The sequence below is a fragment of the Ammospiza nelsoni genome, chromosome 10 (assembly GCF_027579445.1).
Source record: "Ammospiza nelsoni isolate bAmmNel1 chromosome 10, bAmmNel1.pri, whole genome shotgun sequence".
Taxonomy (NCBI): domain Eukaryota; kingdom Metazoa; phylum Chordata; class Aves; order Passeriformes; family Passerellidae; genus Ammospiza; species Ammospiza nelsoni.
Window position 1 is genome coordinate 9,049,846 of NC_080642.1, and position 19,625 is coordinate 9,069,470.

At 62.6% G+C, this 19,625-nt stretch overlaps 3 protein-coding genes across 3 annotated transcripts; all 3 read right to left on the reverse strand.

The window, feature by feature from the left end:
- Nucleotides 1-1,016: 1,016 nt before the first annotated feature.
- On the reverse strand, nucleotides 1,017-5,441 carry CHRNG (cholinergic receptor nicotinic gamma subunit). The gene is made up of 12 exons (XM_059479416.1): nucleotides 5,399-5,441; nucleotides 4,878-5,014; nucleotides 4,732-4,776; nucleotides 4,410-4,519; nucleotides 4,160-4,315; nucleotides 3,837-3,934; nucleotides 2,855-3,058; nucleotides 2,451-2,565; nucleotides 2,068-2,182; nucleotides 1,545-1,749; nucleotides 1,309-1,442; nucleotides 1,017-1,233 (listed from the first exon to the last, which is right to left on the reverse strand). Exons 1-12 carry the CDS (start codon nucleotides 5,439-5,441, stop codon nucleotides 1,066-1,068), a joined length of 1,530 nt encoding a protein of 509 aa, XP_059335399.1. The 3' UTR covers nucleotides 1,017-1,065.
- Nucleotides 5,442-6,462: 1,021 nt separating this feature from the next.
- CHRND (cholinergic receptor nicotinic delta subunit) lies at nucleotides 6,463-10,450 on the reverse strand. Its single transcript, XM_059479367.1, has 12 exons — nucleotides 10,360-10,450; nucleotides 9,541-9,686; nucleotides 9,319-9,363; nucleotides 9,119-9,228; nucleotides 8,848-9,003; nucleotides 8,536-8,651; nucleotides 8,085-8,285; nucleotides 7,651-7,762; nucleotides 7,421-7,535; nucleotides 7,030-7,231; nucleotides 6,807-6,925; nucleotides 6,463-6,721 (listed from the first exon to the last, which is right to left on the reverse strand). The coding sequence occupies exons 1-12, from the start codon at nucleotides 10,409-10,411 to the stop codon at nucleotides 6,539-6,541; spliced, it is 1,557 nt and encodes a 518-aa protein (XP_059335350.1). The 5' UTR covers nucleotides 10,412-10,450; the 3' UTR covers nucleotides 6,463-6,538.
- A 976-nt stretch (nucleotides 10,451-11,426) lies between these two features.
- PRSS56 (serine protease 56) lies at nucleotides 11,427-17,797 on the reverse strand. The gene is made up of 17 exons (XM_059479609.1): nucleotides 17,653-17,797; nucleotides 16,754-16,915; nucleotides 15,972-16,169; nucleotides 15,418-15,471; nucleotides 14,922-15,111; nucleotides 14,715-14,823; nucleotides 14,461-14,620; nucleotides 14,180-14,322; nucleotides 13,895-14,054; nucleotides 13,622-13,810; nucleotides 13,368-13,529; nucleotides 13,160-13,223; nucleotides 12,814-12,976; nucleotides 12,254-12,407; nucleotides 12,070-12,147; nucleotides 11,712-11,818; nucleotides 11,427-11,600 (listed from the first exon to the last, which is right to left on the reverse strand). The coding sequence occupies exons 1-17, from the start codon at nucleotides 17,795-17,797 to the stop codon at nucleotides 11,427-11,429; spliced, it is 2,412 nt and encodes an 803-aa protein (XP_059335592.1).
- Nucleotides 17,798-19,625: the final 1,828 nt, after the last annotated feature.

The window sequence follows — 19,625 nt, forward strand, 5'->3', positions numbered from 1 at the left end:
AAGGAAAAGCCACCTTGCAGAAAGCAGCAGCTGGCTGGCACAGCCCCGAGTGGTTCCGGGCCGTGACCAGGCTGCAGATGCCCTAGAAGTGATGTCTCAGCTGCTGTGTGTTTTCCTCCCTCCCCCATCGGTGCCCACAGTGCCCTCACCCCTGTCAGGCAGTGCCAGGGCAGTTGTGGGCAGTCACCAACTGGTTTTCTCCCAGCAGCAGCAGAGGCAGCCGGTGCTGGGACTGTGAGGCTGATGCATGTCCTGGAGCCAGGCGCAGGTGACATGAGCTGGGTCACAGAGGAGCAGATGCTGCTTGCCACCATTCCCAGGCTGACCTCTCTCATCTCCCCTGCCAGCAGGGACAAAGCCAGGGGGCCCCAGAGGTCACTGAGGGGCACAGGGGGATGCAGCATTGCTAGGATGGGGGAAGGGGCTGTGCTTGACAGAGATGATCCCATAGGGCAAGGAAGGCTGGTGGGGGAGGGAGTTGTGCTGATGTTCCCAGCAGGATGGATGCCATGGGACACACATCCCTGAGGGTGTTTGGGGGCCTGGTGACCAGTCTTTCCACCTCAAGCTGCTTGCTAGGGATCAAGGGACAGCACTTCAGCTGTCCCCAGGATGCACAATCAGGGCATAAATTGAGGGAAGAATTAGCTGCCACCAATCCCACCCATGGCTCCATTGTTGCCCCAGAATGGGCAGCTGTAGCTGTGATTCCTGCCCCACTGCCATGAGAAGGATGACAGTATTCCCACTTGTCCTGGGTTGGAATTTGTAAATTTGCAGTGGGGTGATGTGGCTCTTGCTGCCAGCACTGCTGCGTGGCCTGTTAGATGTCTGACTCTGCTCCAGTTTCCCCATGCTCATCCCACAGGACTCTGCAGCCTTAGAGGTGTGTGGCCAGCCTGCACAGGGTGCACATCCAGCCTCTGAGGTGGATGGGCATGGAGCAGAGATGCCATGGAGACTTGCAAGACTTGGGGGCTTTATTTCCACATTCAGCACAGCATGAGCACGCCATGTTCCTCCTTCCCCCATCTCCACCACTTGGCTGGTGGGCACCTGTGAGCATCACTGTGGCAGGTACTGCTTAGGGTCCCCAGGGAAGGGCAGGGCGGGTGCTTGGTTGAAGTGAGCCACGAGGAAGATTCCAACAGTGCCACACACAAAGAGAGAGGCCATGATGAAGAAGCAGACACGGTCGATCACCTGTCCCACCATCATCCACTCTTCGCTCTCCTGCCAGGCACAAGAAGGGTGAGGGCTGTGCCCACTGCCCCCCATGCAGATCCCGCTCCCCCAGCCCTGACTCACGCTGCTGAAGTCGTTCTGCTCCCGCGTGGCATTGGCGATGTAGTTGCAGGCATCCACGCAGGCGCGGATCTCAGGACCTGCCTCCTCCAGGCTCTGGCAGAAGTCCTGGGTGCTGCCACTCTCCAGACCACGTCCTGTGAGTAGCAGAGCCAGCACAGCGGGCACCAGCAAGCACTCAGCCACCTGGCACAAAGCCCAACCTCACAGGGAGGTCCCAACCCCCCGGGGTCACTCACCAATCTTCTCCAGCACGGTTTTCATCAGCCCATCTCTTTCCTTCTGCTTCTCAAAGAGCAGCTCGGTCCTGGCTTTCCAGAGCATGTACTCATCAGCTTTCACTATGAGCCCCAGGGAGCTGCGTCTGCGGATGGCTTGTGGAGGCCCTGGAGTCTCCTCTGGCACGGCCATGCCCAGGTAGCGGGGCAGAAGGTGCAGGAACACCTGGGCACAGTGTCACCTGTGGGGATCTGTCCCCCTCACACCGCCCAGAGCATCCAATGGGTGTGACTGGTTTCCCTGGCATTGTTTGGAGCATGGTGCTATTGGGCTGTTGGCACCTGCTGCTCCCCAGTGTTGGGAGTGGCTTGGTGGTACAGTCTGGTCACCCAGATGGGGACATCTGGGGCCTTCTCTTTGTGCCAGGACTTGCACTCAGAGGAAGGCATGCCTGCCACCTTACTCTGCAAGGGACATCGCCTTGATCCCCAAATACCCATCCCATTCCTCCTGTATAAAGGGTAGGGGGATGATGGCAGGTACCTGGCGCACTCTCTGGGACATGGAGTGAGTGTTGGGCGTTCTCAGGGAGACGTTGAGGACAATGACAGCATTCACCACAATCACCACTGTCACCACCATGAGGAAGGTCAGGTATCTGGGGAGGGGGCACAGAGCCTCAGTAGGGCTGCTGGGTCACAAGCCATGGTCGTGCAAGGTCCTTCTCTGTGCCCTCCTGCTGGCGGAAGCTGGTGACAGGCAGTGAAACACGGGCAAGTGGTAGCCCTGTGTCAGCCCCATCTGGGCTGGGGATTATTTCTGTACCAAGGTCCTGTCCCTGGGCACTGTCTGTTCCACAGCACCTGAGACCCTGCTGGCACAGTGTGACAAGAGGGCTGGCACCCCTATCCCAATGTGTCACTTACTTCCCGATGAGAGGCACGGCCTGGGAGGTCTCAGGCACCTTCTGGGCAATGAGGAAGAGGAAGACAGTCTGGGCCAGGAGAACATTGATGGAGACAGTGCATTTCTGCCCACCCGCTGCCAAGGAGGGGGAAAGGCAGAGTTTGGCACAGGGCAGTGCTGTGGGCATTGCCCTCCTAAGGCAAAAAACCCCCACCCAAAAGCTGAATTATACAGGCCCTGCCTTCAGGCATTAACTATTGGGATATCTAGAAATTTACACACTCCCCCCAATCCAAATACTACAGGAGTGGGTGAGAGATGATAATGATGGTCCCCAAGGACAGAGGGGATGAGGAGCCCTTCCTGGAGTGTTGCTGTCCCCTTGCACATCCCCATGCCCGCAGTGGGCACGGTCCCACTGTACCTTTGGCGGGCAGGAAGTAGACGAGCACACCCATGGCAGAGATGAGGACACAGGGCACGATGATGTTGATGATGTAGAAGAGTGGCTTGCGCTGGATGATGAGGTAGAAGATGACCTGCTGGTACTGGGTGTCATCTGGGGTGAAGTGCTCCGAGTTGATGATCTTCCGAGCGGGGCGGTGCTTGATGGCCCATTCACCATTCTCTGCATCGTGATGGTGCCAGGTGAGTGCCACTGTCCCTACAGGGTGCTGGGCCTCCAGCCCCCAAATCCAGGGAGGAAGGGGAGAACTGGTGATTGGCATGGGCCCCACTGGGCACCCAGGCTGTGCACAGCACTAGAGCCACTTGTGAGGGAGATGAGCACTGTGGAACGTGCCAGGGTGCCTGGGCAAAATACCCCAAAATGCAGTTGGATGGGGCAGCTCGGCAGATATGGGGTACCTTTAACCCCTTAGGGGCTCCCAGGCTACAGCTGTGGGGCTGGGGTGCCCCCATCTCCCCATTGCCACAGTGCCACAGAGGGAAGCCAAGCATGACAAGGGTGACAGCGCACTGCTCGCTCATGCTCTCCGTGGGAGTGATAGATTTTTTCCCAGTCAGGATCGCAACTCAGGCCGGTAATGAAAAAATAAATCTCGCTGCCCAAAAAGCATTTTGTTCCTTCAATATGCAATTAAAATGTGATGGAAAACGTCATTGTTTGGCCATGACAGCTACGTTCCCAGCATCAATCAAGCTTGCAGGAGCGGTGCTCTCCGGCAGCAGCTGCCAGGCTGCAAGAGCCCCGAGCTGGGGGGGTTAGAAAAACAAATCTCTCCCACACTCCCGCTTCCACTAATAACTTAAGTGCCCATGTAATGGTGGGAGCTGCTAATAGTCCCTGAAGCGCTGCTTTTGGCAGCCAGCAGTGTAGCAGCAGACCTGCTGGATGTCCCCTGTGGTGGGATACCCTTGTGCAGTGGCTGTGGCTGCAGCATTACCTGTGAAAGCCTCGGGGTCGATAAAGATCCACTCCACAGTCTGGCCATCCTCCACTGTCAGCAGCAGGTTGATTTCATTGGCACTGTACGTCTGGGACCTGGAGGGAGACAAGGTGGTGAGACAGGCTGGCATGCAGCAAGCTGGATGGGCAAGGGGTGCCAGTGTGGCACCTCCAGCTCTTCCTTAGGGTGCTTGGCTTGTCCCTGGTGCCTCCTGCTAAGTGGCAGGGAATAGACAGGTGGCACTTATCTCCCCAGGAGTAAAGTGCATCCCACGCTAATCCCTGTGTCCCAGGAGGAGCTGCCATGATGCCCACACTCACTGGAAGACCATGGTGCAGTTCTGCCAGTCGAAGGGGAAGTAGGTGACGTGGATAACGCAGACGCTGCGGTAGATGGCCGGGGGCAGCCAGTAGATGCTGCCATCAGGGGACACCAGCACGTTGGTGTAGAGCGTGATTTCAAATGTCCCATCAATGCTGGGGGGGAAAAGATGGGCTCAGCCCCAAACTATGCCTGGGGGGCAGCTGCCAGCCCTATGTGGGGACATGTCCCCATTGCCCTGTCACCTACTTGTTCTCCAGGACGATGTCTGGCAGCCAGACCATGGTGGAGGGCACCCGCAGCAGCTGGATGTTGTCGTATTTCTCGGGGTCCCAGCTCAGACGATAATCAGACCATTGCTGGGAGAAGGAGGGATGAGGAGGAGGGGCCATGCAGCCCCCCCAGGATGAAAGAGATTGTGAGCTGCCTGTGCTAGGCTGCCCACAAAATGGGCTCATTTGGGGGTGTCCACAAAAGAGGGTGCAGGTTCCAGTGCCAGCCCCTCATGGGGTGCCACCCTGACATGCAAACAGAGCTGGGCATGATCCTGCCTAGAGGGGAGGGGTCTCACCATCTCTATCCAGACATTGGTGGTGAGGGTCTCCTCCCGTTCATTCTGGTCGGGAAGGAATGAGGGAGATGGCTTTAGTGCCCTGACTTCTGCCCCACAAGTGGGGGCAAATTCCCCCCTCCCCACCCCCGGGGGAGGTCTCTCACCAGGGAGATGAGGTTGGTGAGGGTGAGCTTGAGGGAGACATCGATGATCTCATCCCCCCGGGCCGGGCGCAGTTGTGGATTGTAGTTGGACATGAGGTCCTGGAACAGCTTTTCCTCCTGGTTCCTGCAGCTCACACCTGGGAGGGCACACGCCTTGTGACACCCCGGGGGAGGGCAGCAGGGTCACTGATGGCCCCCAGACCTGACGTGTCGAGAGGGGAGGCACAGGGGTGGGTGCACGGGAAAGGGATGCCCGGGCGTGCGCTGCTGCGGGTGTGTGCGCTCTGCCCCGCGATTCCGGCAGTCCTGCCGGTGCCCAGGCAGGGGCTGTGTGCCTGGCCCACCCTCACCCAGCTCACCTGGGCACCTCTCCTGGCCAGGACACGGGGGCAGTGGGCTGCCAGCACAGGGACAGCCCAGTGCCAGCCTGGCGCTGGACTCCCAGGGGTGACAAACCCCAGGTGCAAAGGTGGGGATGATCAAGTGCCCTCCAGGCCTCCCCCTGGCCGGGCAGCTCTTACCTGCCAGGGTGCAGAGGACGAGCAGGAGGCCGTGGCCGCGCATGGCGGTGCCGTGGGCGCAGGGGCTGCGGCTCCGCTGACGCGCTCTGGCCCCGCTGTCCCGGCGCCCGCTGGGACAGGACAGCTGTCCCCTGCCACCGTCAGCTGTTCCCAGCAGCCACGGGGGCCCGGGAGGGACGGGTGAGCACCCACTGCCCCCACTGGTGCGGAGATGCCAGAAGCTGGGAAGCTCCTCTGGCATTTTGTGCTGGAGAGGTTGGGACTGGGGCAAGGGGCAAAACAAGCTCTGTGCCGTGGGTTCCCCGTGTCCCCCATAAAGGGGTGCATCTCCCCTCAGGTAATGGGAAAGGGGTGCCCCCTGCCAGCTCGTCCTGTGCCTGCCATGGCAGAGGCTGCCCCCAGAATACAGGGTGGGGAAGGGGCAGGCAAGTCCCATCACATCAGCCTGGGGAGTGATGCCCCCTCAGGGGTTCAAATCCCTCCAGCCCCTTTGCGTAGGATGGTCATAGGGAGAGGGGGATGGGGGCATGGGAATGTGGTGAGATTCCTGGCTCAGTGGAGAGGATGTGACAGCTGTCCTGGGCCACTGCCAGTTGGGGGACATCAGAGGTGTCCCCTGAAACCAGAGCCCTGAAATGCCACTGCTGAGCTGGGGAAGGAGACGCCTGTCTGGGGCCCTGCCTTGCACTGTGGGATGGGCTGTGCTGGGGGGACACTGTGGGGCCAGATGGGGGATCATGGGGGCAGGGGAGAAATGTGGGCACTGATGGCATCTCTGCCAGCTGCAGTGGGTCTGCAGGGGATGGTGCCATGCTGGGGGGCCAACTCCTTCCCCAGCCCATCCTGCCCCAAGGGCCCAGCCCACCGGGGCAGCAGGGCCAGTACCACCACACCCCTTTTGGCCACAGCTGGGGTCCACCACACTCAGGACATCCAACAACTTTGGCATCCTGGCATTCTTTCCACCTCCCCAGCCCCATTCCCTGTGTGGGCATCACCCTCCCCAGGATACACACAGTGTTCAGGTTGGGCATCATGCCCATTGGGGCACACCGAGGGCAGCCACCAGTTCAAGAAGTTTTATTTTCCCAAACCAAGACAGGTGGAGGAGAGGCTGGCACATGGGATCCCCACGGCCCCCTAGATGAAGCGCTTGTTCTCCTCCCGGTAGTCGTAGGGGTCTCCGGCAAAGGGCAGTGGTGGTGGGTGGTTGTAGATGCCCATGAGGAAGATCCATAGGGTGCCCACCACCAGTGTGGGGGTGATGAGGAAGAAGCACAGGCGGTCCAGGGTCCGGGCCACGCAGTTCCAGTTGTCGATCTCCTGTGGAGAGAGCCAGGAGCCAGGCAGTGCGGGGGCACAGGGGGCACAGGGAGTTCCCCTGCCCTCCCAGTGCCCACGTCCCCACCTCATTGTAGCTGTTTTCATCCCTCATGTGCTTGACTATGTAGTTGGCATTGTCGATGACAGGTTTGAGGTGCTCATAGGGCTGCTCCTCGCCTGAGTCCATGCCCAGGGGCACCAAGCCTGAGGATGAGAGGGGGTGGTGAGATGGGCCCCAAAGGGCTGCCAGCCCCTGAGACCCAGCCCCGCCACCCTTCCCCTGTCCCCGCCGAGGGGCCACGGCTCACGGGCCGGGGTGATGCGGCTGGTGAGCCCGTGCCGCTCCGATTGCTTCTCGAACATGAGCTCGCTGCGGGACTTGACGCTGAAGTATTCCTCTGCCTTGGCGATGTAGCCGGCCGAGCTGCAGCGCCGGATGCAGGGGGCGCCCGGCGGGCTCTCGCTTGGCTGTGCCATGCCCAGCAGCCGGGGCAGGCTCTCCAGGAAGACCTGGGACACAGGAGGGAGTGTCATGTCCCTTGGCCACCTCCCCAGTGTGTTGCTGCCTTGTCCCCACTTTCTGCCCACAAACTCCATCTGGAGTGCAATGCCAGGGCCCTGCTGTCCCATGCCCTCTGTGGGGTACAGTGTGACCCTTGCACCCCACATTGCGCCCACCCCAGCCCACAGCCTACTCACCTCTCTGACCCAGTCAGACATGATGTGCGTGCTGGGGGTGCGGAAGTGGAAGTTGAGGACTACGACGGAGATGATTACCACAGCTGTCACCAGAAGCATGATAAAAAGCAGGTACCTGGGAGGGAGCATGGTCTTGGAGCTGGCATTGCCGCAGGGACTGGGCACAGGCAGAGCTGGCACCAAGGGACTCCACAATGTCCCCTCTGCACTCAGTAGTGCCCAGGACTCACTTGCCGATGAGGGGGATGGCATGGGAAGTGGCAGGCAGGCGCTGGGAGATCAGCAGGAGGAAGACAGACTGGGCCAGGAGCACTGAGATTACCAGGGTCATCTTCTCACCACCTGGAGAACAGGTAAGCTCAGGGCAAACCTTGCCCCAGGTACCTCTAGCAGAGTCCCCAGTGCCAGGGCTGCCCTTCCCGTGACCCACGACACAGTGCCCCATAAGGGGTTTTCTGTTATGGGTCCCATATTGGATATCCTGTGCCCAAGTGCATCTCTGCCAGGATGCCTGGCTGGGGTGATGGTGTTCTACATGGGACAGTCCAGTTCTAGGATGTCCTCATGTTGGGCATTGGGGTGTTGCCTGGTGCAGGTGTGGGACACAGAGGTGCCCATGGATGTGACTCCTATTACTGGCACACGTGCCACAGGGCTCACTCACTGTCGGCGGGCAGGTAGAAGACGAGGATGACCATGAAGGCGATGAGGATGCAGGGTATGACGATGTTGATGACGTAGAAGAGCGGCTTGCGTTTTATGATGAGGTAGAAAGTGATGTCCTGGTGCTCACTGGTGTCCGGGGAGATGTCAGGGTAGATGTTCTTGCGGGCTGGGCGGTGGATGATTTCCCATTCTCCATTCTCTGCCAGGGCACAGGGGACAGCACACGGCATGGGGGACACCGGCCATGGCTGTCCTCACCAGGTCCCCTAGCACCATCTCCCCCCTCAGGGTGTGGAGAGCATTCCAAATGGAATGAGTGCCAGGATGCCAAAGCCCCAGGTAGTGAAGTTTCTCCATGGCAGTGTGCACCCACTCCAGAATGCCCCCCTGTCCCTGACCTTTACAGGTGTCCCACTGCCACAGGGCATGGCAGAGAGCACCAGCATTACCTGTGAAGCCTTCGGGGTCGATGATGATCCACTCCACTGGGTAAGACCTCCCTGTGTCTGGGTCACTGTCTGTCTTCAAGTGTATGTTGATCTCCAGGGCACTGTATGCCAGCGACCTGGACCACAGCCAGGGGGTCAGACAGTGAGGGGCTGCTGGGTACCCACCACCCAACCCACCCTGACCTCCAGCGTGGTGGACTTAGGCCATCAAGTCACCTACAGACCCCCGCCTTGCTGCACCTCAACAGCAAGGGGAGGCGCTGGCAGCAGCAAGATACAGCCACACTGCTGCCCTGACCCAGCCAGCAGCACCTGAATCTGAGGGAGCAGTTCTGCCAGTCAAAGGGGAAGAAGTCCACGTTGATGAGGCAGGTGCTGCGGAAGATGGCGGGGGGCAGCCAGTAGACGTAGCCCGTGTCGTAGATGAGGACGTTGCAGTAGTAGGCAACCTCGAAGAGCCCATCATTGCTGTGCCAGCAGGGACACAAGGTTATGGCACGGCTGGGAAGGGGCCAGGGGAGTCCTGGATATGCACTAGGAACAGTTCAGAAGGATTGGGAGGGGAAATTAAGGCACAGCTCACTTGTTCTCCAGGACTATCTCTGGCAGCCACAGCATATCTGGCGGCAGGCGGAGCACCTCAACGCCCCCAAACTCAGACTTGTTCCACTGCAGGCGGTAATCGGTCCAGCCCTGGAGGGGAGGATCCTCAGGTCACCCCCTCACCATGCTGGGCCACCCCATGGTGGCACAACTGATGCTGTGGCACCTGTCCCTACTCACGTGCTCGAGCCATACGTTGGTGGTGAGCGTCTCGTCCACCTCTTTCTGCAAACAGCAACATGGGGCAGTGAGATGCCAGGGTGTCCCTCCAGCCCAGAACCCCCAACCCTCACCAGCCAGGGCTGGGACAGCAGCCTCAGGGTTCCCCACCATGCAATCAGCCCTAGGGGTGAGGCATGGCTGGGGGACACCCCACAGTGGGCCCTGCCCACCGGAGCTCACCAGTGAGATTAGGTTGGAGAGGGTGAGGGCCAGGTAGACGTCCACAACCTCATCAGTGGAGACCACAGGGCGCAGCTCTTTGTCATAGCCCTTCTCCTCAAAGAGGTGGTGGATGAGCCGCTCCTCGTGGTTCACACAGAGCCCACCTGGGGGTGTGGGGTCAGGCAAACCAGGGGGCTCAGGGGTTACTGGGCCCTAGGGATGCTCAGCAGGGGCAGGGTGGTGTAAGAATAGAGGGGAGAAGAACAGGCCAGGACACTGCATGCCTGTGCTGCATGGGAGAACAGACATGGACGTGCAGGAATGACAGACACGCGGGAGCACATGGTCACACATGGTCACACGGGACAAGGACGTGGGCACAGACACAGAGGGACACACAGACACAAACCCAGCACAGAGAGGGACACAGACACGAGATGTTTGGATATAGACATGGTGGAGCTGTGCCCATAGGGGCTGTACACACAGAACACACGTGGACTCATGGACACAGACCCAGAGTGTGCAGGGACACGTGGTGATAGATTCGGCACAAACAGACACAGGGACACATGGACACAATGACATGGTGCACTGACAGCACATAGCCGGGGTAGGGACATGGCTGTGGGAGGCACAGCCAGGAAAGAAGCACAAAGTACACGCCATGAGCAGACTCTGCCAGGTAATACCCAAAATGCAGCCCTGGGGACCCTGGTGCCCAGTTTGGACCCTGCCGCCATCATCCCCCACCAACCCCATCAAGGGGGCCCATAACCCCCTGGGCACCCCATGCAGCAGAGCAACAGGGCACCCCATGACCCAGCCCCTGCTCACCCGACAGCATCAGTGCCCCGAGCAGGGCCAGCTGCTGCAGCAGGCTCCCCATGCCGTGCCCGCGGTGCCCTCACGCCGTGCCAGGCCCTGGCTGCTCCCCTGCCTGGCCTGGCTGAGCGGATGTCCGGCTGCCGGAGGGCTGGGAGATGGATGGTGCCAGGTGCTGAGGGGGAAGGGTGCCGGCACCAGAGAGCTGCTCCAGCCCCTCTCTTCCGGCTCCCCACGTGCAGGGAAGGGGAGATGGGCAGGCACAGCTGCCCCTGCTGGCCCCACGGTGTCACCCTGAGCCTGGGCACTGCAGCACAGGCACTGCTGGGCACACGGAGCAGCCATCCCTGCCCTGCTGCTCAGCAGTCCCAGTGATGCTGCTCGGAGTGGCAGGGTCCCCACAGCACAATCCCCACTGATGCCCAAGCCCAAGGCTGGCACCCACCACTGACCACTGATCCCGGGCGCACTCGGCCCCTGCATCGGGAGGTTTCATATGGGTCCTGGAGGGTGTCACCAGGATGAGCACCAGAGCTGTGCTATGGGTGCTGCAAGGACAGGAGGGTGTCTGACCCCTGGGGAAGGGGCTGGGGGGTCTCTGCCAGGGTGTGCATAGCAGGAACCAAGGCTGGAGGCATCACTTCACAGTACAAGAGGGATAGGGAGGGGCCCCTGAAAAGTGCCTCCACTGTCACCCAGTTCACCAGCACTGTCTGGCACAGCACTTGCTTCACATTCACCAGCTACTGGAAAATAGAGCCCTTCTTTATTGAAAAATAAAACTTCTCTGTACAAATAAATAACAGCTCAGGTGCTTCTGGGGAAGATGGGGTGAGGGTGGGCTTGCCAAGGTGGGGGTTCCAGGGGCGAGGAGGACTGTGATTCCTGGATGAGATGCCTCAGGTACCCACCAGGGCCCTGTTGCCCTGGAGAAGTAAGGAAGTGCGGGTAGGAAGAGAGACTGAGGTACAACTGGGGAGAAAGGGGTGGAAGAGCCTAAGACTGGGAGTGGAGTGAGTTTGAAGGACACAAGGGACACCTGCCCCAGTGCCCTTTCCCCATGCCAGCACACTGCCCCTTTAGGTTTTCAGCGCTTCAAGTGCCAGAGCGACGAGGCCAGGCATGCTACGGGCCAGTGTGTCACTGTCCAGCCCCACAAGGCCAGTGAAGGCCGTGGGGCGGCCCCCCACAGTGGCCCGAACCTGTGCCCGGTACAGTCCCTTGGTGTTTTTGGAGCCCAGGTCCACCAGGATCTGTGGGGAGACAACAGCACCATGAGGGCCAGGGGAGCCACGGGCAGAGCGGAACAGTGGCACTGCCTGGGGGGATGGCACTGCCTGGCTGCCAGGGTGTGTGGCACTCACCTCTTGGAAGGTCATGGCCAGCTGTGCCTCGGGCACGCGCAGCACCCAGGCGTACAGGTCCCGCACCGCGCCCACCTGCGCCGCCGACGCGTTGAGGCCAGGGCAGGCTGCACCCCCAGACAGGCAGCACAGACATGGAGGGGACATCAGGGGTCAATGGTGGGGGCACCGTTCTGCTGCCCACCTCAGGGAGGAGCACCCTTGCTCTGGGGACACCAGGGGGGCACGGGCAGAGGGGGGGAATATGGCAAAGACTGTCCCACTGAAATGGGACAGCCCTGAGACAGGGGCGCAAGGCTGGGCTTGTCACCGTTCCCATGGTGATACCTTGCACCCCGTGGTATCTGTGAGAGCTTACCTCTGCCCATGGCTCCCTCCTCCTCCTCTTCCTCCTCCACCCTGGGCAGCTCCGTGGGCAGCTCCCGTTTCTCCCTCCCTGCCACCGAGAGAGGTGTAAAACGCCAGCAACACTGGCTGGGCACAGAGCCGGTGGGTGGATGGACACCCTGCTGCCCCATTGCCCCCAGTCCCTCCAGGCTCACGGGGTTCGTGGCTTGGCACAGGGGTCCCTGCCAGCTCTCCAGATGCCCATTGTGGCTCCATGGCTTCCAGGGTGGTGCCAAAGTCCAACTCTGCCCGCAGCTGGGTGACGAAGGCTCGTCCCTGTGCCACCATCTCCTCCACCACATCCTCACCCTGACGAAGGGAAGAGTGGGACAGGATGGGTGATGGGGCACCCACAGGGCACCCGTGGGCACAGCCACGTGCACGGGGGCAGAGTGCAGGGCATGGGTGTGCTGGTGTCAGACAGGGCACTGGTGACATGTAAGTGCTTTGTGGCTGTGTTGGGTCAGACCCTAAGCTGCAGGGCCAGAGCCATGGCTGGCTCTGCACTGGCTGGACTCGGAGCACTGGTTTATTTGGGGAGGGTGAGATGCCCATTCTCTGGTGGCAAAGTGAGAGATGCCACTTCTGCAGCTGCACAGAGGACAATGGACCCAAGGAATGCCAGGAGGGGACACAGGGGAACTGAAGGGGTTTGGTCCCTGGTGGCCCAGTCACAAGAGGACAGGGGTCCCCCAGCCTGTCCCTCCCCACATACCTGCAGGAAGAGCTGCATCTCCCCGGAGAGCTGCTCCCTGTCCCGTGCTGTCACCAGGTGGCTGCCCCCTGCCACAGTCTTCAGGGCCTCCACCCAGTCCTGCAGCTGGGGTCCCACTACCCCAAAAAGCTCTGCAAAGGGGGGCAGCCGCCTGCCCCCCCACCTGGAAGCACAATGGGATGAGCTCAGACTGGGTGGGCAGTGCCACCCTCTGCACCCCACCTCGGCACCCTGGGGGAGTGCCCTCGCAGCAGCAGGAACAGGATCCCAGGCTGTCCCCAAAATGCCACGTCAGTGCCCACCACCATCTCTTTAGCCCCTCAGCCTGTGGCCCACCATGCCTCACCTCCTGAGGGGTCTCTGGGGTCCCACTGCTCTGGGGCTGGATTGGGACCCTGCCACAGCCAGGCCTGTGGGGACAAGAAAAGGACAGGACAAAGGATAGAGGAGCCCTGTTGGGAAGCCAGGGCAGGCTGCTGGTGCTCCAAAAACCAGCACAGGGGAGACTGAGGGGACCCCAAGGGGGCATGGGGTGGTCCAGCCTGGGACAGTACCTGGGGCATCCCTGCGGACACGGGGAGGGAAGAAGTGCCTGTAGATCTTGCCCAGGAGCTGGGGCAGAGTGCGGGTGAGGAAGGAGAAGTCAAACTGGTTTCGGATGAAGTCCCCAGCCTGGTGCAAGAGATCCACCAAGGTCTGGGCATAGGAGTGCAGCTCTGTGGGCGTAGAGGGAGAGACGTGACCCTGGCCCCATGCCAGAAATGGGGTCCCTCCCTACACCCTAGCCCTGGCACAGCCCCCAGCTCACCACATCGCCTCGTCCTGGCATGGCAGGTGTCCTCAGCCAGACGGGCACAGGTGGCCTTGCCCTGAGGAGCCCGACAGGAGCCGGCGTAGAAGGCGCAGAGGCGGGCGCGCTCCGGGGGCTGCTGCTCGGGGGGCAGCTGTGCCACGGCCAGCAGGTCGAAGCAGCTCGGCTCTCGGCTGCCAGGGGCAGCTGTGAGAGAACCGGCGCTGCCATGAGTGCTGAAAATCCCCTGGGCATCTCTGAGCCCCCTGCAGTGCAGCCAGGAGCACTCACAGTCCATCTGGAGACTCAGCCAGTCCGTGAAGGCGGTGACACGCGTGTAGACTCCTGGTTTGCCCTGCTCGCCGCAGCCATCACCCCACGACGTGATGCCGTAGAGGACAAAGTGGTGCGAAGTGGGGTCCTCACATGCCAGCGGCCCCCCTGAGTCACCCTGCGGGGGAAATGCCGGTGCACCAGGCTGGGCTGGGACCCCAGCCATACTGACGGGCTGTGTACGTGCCCAGCACTGAGTGAGGGATTTTTGAGATGCTGTTAGTCCCTCAGGCACGGTGTTACCTGGCAGGAGTCGATGCCTCCAGACAAATACCCAGCACAGAACATGGCACTGGTGAGAAGCTCCTTGCCCAGGGCACCTCGGCACGTCTCCTGGCTGAGCAGGGGCACCTGTGCCTCCATCACCACGTCGGCTGCTGGTCCCTCTGCCAGGCAAGGCACCCATTATGGGGTGCTCTGTGTCCTGACATCTCCCTCTCTTTCACATCCCCCTGCCCTGCCTGGGTGCGCTGGGCTGGGCACCAGAGAGGGCACAGAGGGGAACACCCCACGGAGTCTCTTACCTTCATAGAGGGAGCCCCAGCCCGCGATGTAGCAGGGGGTGCCGGGGCTGGGCTCCTCGGAGCCGCTGGGAAGGCACACGGGGCTGACGGTGGGTGACGGCGCCAGCGGCACTGCCAGCTCCAGCAGCGCCAGGTCCCCGTGGAACGTCTTGGGGTTAAACTGGAAGGAGGTGTGTCGATGTCGGTGTGGGGATGTCGGTGTGGGCCCCTGGGGCATGCACTGCGAGGTGGGGGTGGGACCCAGCTCCACCGACCTTAGGGTGAGGCAGGATGCGCCGGATGGGCACTGCCCGCTTGCCCGCTCCCGGCTTGCCCAGCTCGTGGTCGCCCACCACCACTGTCCAGGCCAGCTCGTTCCGGTTCCTGGCGGGGTGGGAGGCAGCCGGTTGCAGGGGTGATGGTGCCTCCCCGTGCCCGCCTCCGCAGGGCATCATCCCCGCACTGCCGTGCCCGCACCGTACCCGCCAAAGCAGTGTGCCGCCGTGAGGACCCAGGAGCGCCCCACGAGCACCCCTCCGCACATCAGCTCCCCGTGCAGCCGCACCGACACCAGCCAGGGCCAGGCGCCCCGCGGGGCCACGCTGCCGCCCATGATCCGGCCCCGGGGGGCTGTGCCGTTGGCTTGCGGGACCCCGCGGCGCCCGCAGCTCCCTGGGGGACAGAGTCGCGATGAGGGGAGCGTCCTGCTGGCCGGCTGCTGGACACCGCGTCTCCCAGGTGGGCTCGGGTGGCCGGGGACGGCCGCGGCAGGTGGAGGGGGTGGCGGGACACGAGGCGCGTCGGGCGCGCTGTCAAGCCTCATCGTGCTCACGGAGGCGAGCGGGCGGAGGGCCGGGGGCACCCCGCAGCCCGGCAGCTGCCGACGCTAACCTCTGCCCCCCGGCCCAGCAGGCAGCCGGGGGCGCCCCCGGCGTGCTGGGGGGGCGGCGTGGGCACGGCGGGGCCGCCCCGGCTCACCTGGCATTGTCGCCTCCGCTGCTGCGTCAGGACTCGGGGCTGCGGCCACCGTCTCTGCAGGGACAGGCTGTCATGGCATGTGGGGACACTCCCCCCCGATGTCACCACCACAGTCCTGCTGTCCTCAAGCTCCAGTTCCCTTCCGCGCCCCCAGACCCCCATCAGCCCGAACAAACATCCTTGTACCACCCCAGGGAGTGCTCATCACCCCCAGTGACTCAGTATCCCCACCTCCCCTTGCCCACTTCTCCCGCCGCTGATTGCTCATTGCCCCTCAGTGTCCCAGCCCAGCCCAATTTGCTCATCGCTCCAAATACCTCCATCCCCCAAATCTCCAATTTCCTTCCCAGATCCATCTCCCAGGCTTCCATCCCACCAGAGATCCCTTACCACTCTACCATACCCTCACCTCCACCATCTCCCCACTCCATCCCAACACCCTCTGTCACCCCAGCACCCCATATCCCTTCCAAGCATCCCCTGGGGATACCCCATTTGTTATTGTAAGGTCTCCCATGTCTGGGAGGAGCCGGGGGGTGCGGGTGCCCACTCACGGCACTCCTGGAGGCGGCGTTGGCAGAGCTGGGCGCTGAGCGGGGCGCAGGTGTGCAGGGCGCCCTCGGGGGGGCACAGGCGCTGGTAGGGGGCACAGGCCTGGCTCAGCGCCCGGTTGCGCTGGGGCAGCTCGGGCAGTGCCTGGGCATCCAGCAGGGCCTGGCAGCTGGGGGGCATGGCAGGAGGCACAGCTGGCGCTGCAAGGACAGCAGGGCTGTGGGCATCGCCGTGTCCTCCCTGTGCTCCTCTGCCCAGGCCAACCCCGTCTCTGCTTTGGGATGGATGGGAAGGGAGCATGATAGGCTGTGGAGTCAGCATGTTTTGGTAGGGTCTTCTGGGTACTGGGGTACGTTTTTGGGGTGAATATGTGAAAAGTTCACAAGGGATCAGAAAATGATTTGGATAGGGCTCCAGGTGATTGGGTAAGATTTAGATACAATGGGAACTGCTTGGGCAGGCTCATTAGCAGTTAGGGATATATTTCAGGAGTCAGGGTGCTGTTTTGGTAAAAGCCTGTAAATTAAGCCTATAGGGGATGAGTATGGTTTGGGTAAAATCTTGGGGTATCATTTTGGTAGGATTTCTAGGGGATTATGTAGGCATCCAAATATTAGGGTAGAGTCTCCAGGCATGGATGCAGGTTTTGGTAGGATCTTCTGGGCATGGGCTGGTGTTTGGATAGGACCCTTGGGCTGCATTTGGCTGGGGATCCTGACTCCTGTTTGGGTAGGGTCTCCTGGGGACAGGGCAGGGCAGTGGGGGCAATGGAGTCATGACTCACGTGGGCAGCGGCCGGTGCTGTTGGCACAGGGTGGGAAGAGGCAGGGGGCACAGAGCCCGCAGGCGCCGCGCTGCCGCTGCTGCTCGGACAGCGCCCGCTCCAGGGCCAGCAGGGCGCTCCTCAGGGCCGCCTCCAGCACCAGCGTCCCCCGGCTTGACAGCGCTGGTGGGTGCACACAGGGGGCTCAGACCCCCGGAGCCCCCACTGCTGCCCCCCACCCAGCCACGGGGTGTCCCCAGCCCGCCTGGTGCCTGCGCCCTGGTATTGCCACAGCAGGTGTCAGGCTGGGCATGGCCTGTCACCCTCTGCCTACAGTGACAGCCACCAGTGTCGCCTCACTGCTGGAGCTGGCACACGCACACCTGGGTGTTTGCCCAGGTCTCTGTGTTCCTGTTTTACATGGAGACAGGGTGCGAGCCCAGGCAGGTGTGCTCACGTGTACCTCTGTGCACACTTTTGAGTGCACACTTGTTGTACCAGGGTCCGTGTGCCCGTGTCTGCATGTTCCTGCAAGTGCCCATGTGTTTGCAGTCCTGTGCCTGCCCTATGTGTGCGTGCCCCTGTGTGCCCCTATCTGTGACCACCTGTACCCATGCAGAGCCACCTTCCATGCCCTGGCAGATTGTGCCCTGCAAGTGGCACAGCGCTGGTGCTGCAGGGCATAAACCACAGCACTCCCTGCACCCCCTGTGTCCCCTAGTGCCACTGGCAGCACTTGACGCTCAGTCCAGGCAGCACAGACATGCCCCGGGTTTTAGGGGGTTTTGACAAGGACCTGGCCATCCTGCTTGTGCTGCCACCCTACCTGAGAGTGAACCCAAGGGTCCCATCTTCTACAGCTACCCCATCTGCCGCCAGACTCTCCCGCAAAGAGACCCCCGTCCCTGTGCCCCACTGACCTTGCAGGATGCTGGCCGGCATGGGGTACAGCCTCTGGCCCACGGGAGCCCCCCCCACCAGCTGCAGCAGCGGCAGCAGAAGCACGGGGGGGACCAGCCGGACCCCGAGAAGACCGTCCCGTGTCCTCTTCCCTTTTTGCTCCATCCCCGGGCGGGCAAAGGGGGGCAGGCGGGGGGAACCCCCGAAATGCCCGAGGCAGGCAAGGAGGGATGGATATATACGGTGCCCCCCGGGCGGTGGGAGGAGAGAGGGGCCGGGGGAGCACAAACAGGCGAGTTCATTAATGTCGCGCCAAGATGCCAGCTCGGGGCGGGGGGCGCGGGGGGGGCGCAGCCGGGGCCTCAATGCCGCCTTTGTTCGACGAGGCCTCCGGGCGGGCAGCATCAGACGGGCGCTGCGCTCCGGCGCTGCCCGCGGCCCTTGATCATTTTCACGCCAAGCCCTGGCCGCGCCACCCTCCCTGCTGCGGGCCCCGGGCGGGTGGGAACGCACCGGCAGCTGCGGGCGCGGGGGGCCCGGGCTGGGCGTGGGAGCCCCGCCGGCGGTTTCAAAGGCGGCAGCGGGCCGGGAGCGGCCGAGCGCACCAGGCGGGGGAAGGGAAGGCGCGGGTGTCCGGGGAGGGGTCCCCGCTCCCTGTGCCAGCCCAAGCCTGGCTGAACAGATCGCCCCGCCTAAGGGGGGATACCCCTCCGATGCCCCCGCCGCAGTATGCCCTGTCCTGTGCAGGGTGCAGGCAGGAAGACGTGCCCCGGCCGGGGCAGGTGGGACCGTGTCACCGGCTGTCCTTCTTGCTTGTTCTCTTTTTCAGCAGCGGGCCCGGGTTGGGGGCAGCTTTGGCCCCAGGGATGGGAGGGCAACACTCACCGGCCCAGCGGGACAGTCTGCTAAGTGCCCCCCGCTCGGCTGGGCACTGGCACCACATTTTGGGATGCCACTGCCTTGCCCCAGTTGCCACCCTCCTGTGCTCAGGAGCCCAGCCTCAGCTCCTTTGGTTAAAGTGCAGCTGCATTTCCATCACTTTGGGGTGCAACAGATGCCCATGCCCCCAACTCTGTCCCTGTAAAAGGAACTGAGGTTCCTGGGTCCCATGTCCATTTGTGGGCGGCCCATCTTTGCTAGGGGGCAGAGATGGGTGCCTGTGTCCAGAGATCTGTGTTTGCTAGGGGTAGGGGGTGTCCGTGCCCTCATGTCCTCTGGGGAACAGGGGGTGCCCGTGCTCAAATCTCTGCCCCCAGTAAGTGCAGCAGGTGCCCCTGTCCCCATCCCTATTTCGAGTCCTGCGGATATTCGTCCCCATTAGGGGCAGGAGCGGCTCCGTGCCCGCGCTCCCCCTGGTCCTCCCGGCCGCGATGGTGCCAGCGGGGCGCGGACAATGCCGCTTCAGTGGCACATCAAAGGCACGGGCTGCCCGCGGCTGGCACGGCGACAGGCCCGCCGCAGATGAAAGCCCCGGCCGCGCGGGCTCCCACCTCGGCCGCGGGGGCACGCTGTGCCTCCGCCCCACGGGGGACGGCGGGGCCGAGTGGGGGGACACAGCCCCGCGGCTCTCAGGGGCGCGCTCTGCCGCCCCGTCCCGGTGTCCCCGCACGGATCCCCCCACCAGCGACACGCGGGGATCCAATCGATCCGCTGACCGCAATCGGCGCCCACGCGGGAACTTGAGGCCGGAGTGGTGCTCGCCCCCGGCCGCACCGTGCCCCCCGCTCCCGGTGCCGGTGCCAACCGCATTAACCTAATTGGCGAGGCGCTCGGCCGCCCCGGGCGGCGGCGGCAGTGGGACCCCGGGGCCCGGGCAGATCCCAGCCCAGGCAGCGGGCAGGGGGGGACAGTGCCCCCGGGGCCCCAGTTGTCCGGTAATTGGCGCGGGCAGCCGAGCCCGGCCGGCAGCGCCGCGGGGCGGGTGGGCGGACATGGGCGGGAGCTGTACCGGAGCTCCCGGGAGGGCCCGGGGCTACATGAGCCGGTATCAGGT

Coding starts and splice junctions, on each gene's coding strand:
- CHRNG (XM_059479416.1), bottom strand. CDS start 5,441: ATGCGCGGCCACGGCCTCCTGCTCGTCCTCTGCACCCTGGCAG. Junction 4,316..4,409: donor GACATCGTCCTGGAGAACAA/GTAGGTGACAGG, acceptor TTTCCCCCCCAG/CATTGATGGGACATTTGAAA. Junction 1,750..2,067: donor TGTCCCAGAGAGTGCGCCAG/GTACCTGCCATC, acceptor CACTGTGCCCAG/GTGTTCCTGCACCTTCTGCC.
- CHRND (XM_059479367.1), bottom strand. CDS start 10,411: ATGGGGAGCCTGCTGCAGCAGCTGGCCCTGCTCGGGGCACTGATGCTG. Junction 7,536..7,650: donor GCCATCCCCCTCATCGGCAA/GTGAGTCCTGGG, acceptor GCTCCCTCCCAG/GTACCTGCTTTTTATCATGC. Junction 6,722..6,806: donor ATGAAAACAGCTACAATGAG/GTGGGGACGTGG, acceptor CTCTCTCCACAG/GAGATCGACAACTGGAACTG.
- PRSS56 (XM_059479609.1), bottom strand. CDS start 17,797: ATGGAGCAAAAAGGGAAGAGGACACGGGACGGTCTTCTCGGGGTCCGG. Junction 15,472..15,971: donor ACGCCGCCTCCAGGAGTGCC/GTGAGTGGGCAC, acceptor CTGTCCCTGCAG/AGACGGTGGCCGCAGCCCCG. Junction 13,530..13,621: donor TGCCAGGACGAGGCGATGTG/GTGAGCTGGGGG, acceptor CTACGCCCACAG/AGCTGCACTCCTATGCCCAG.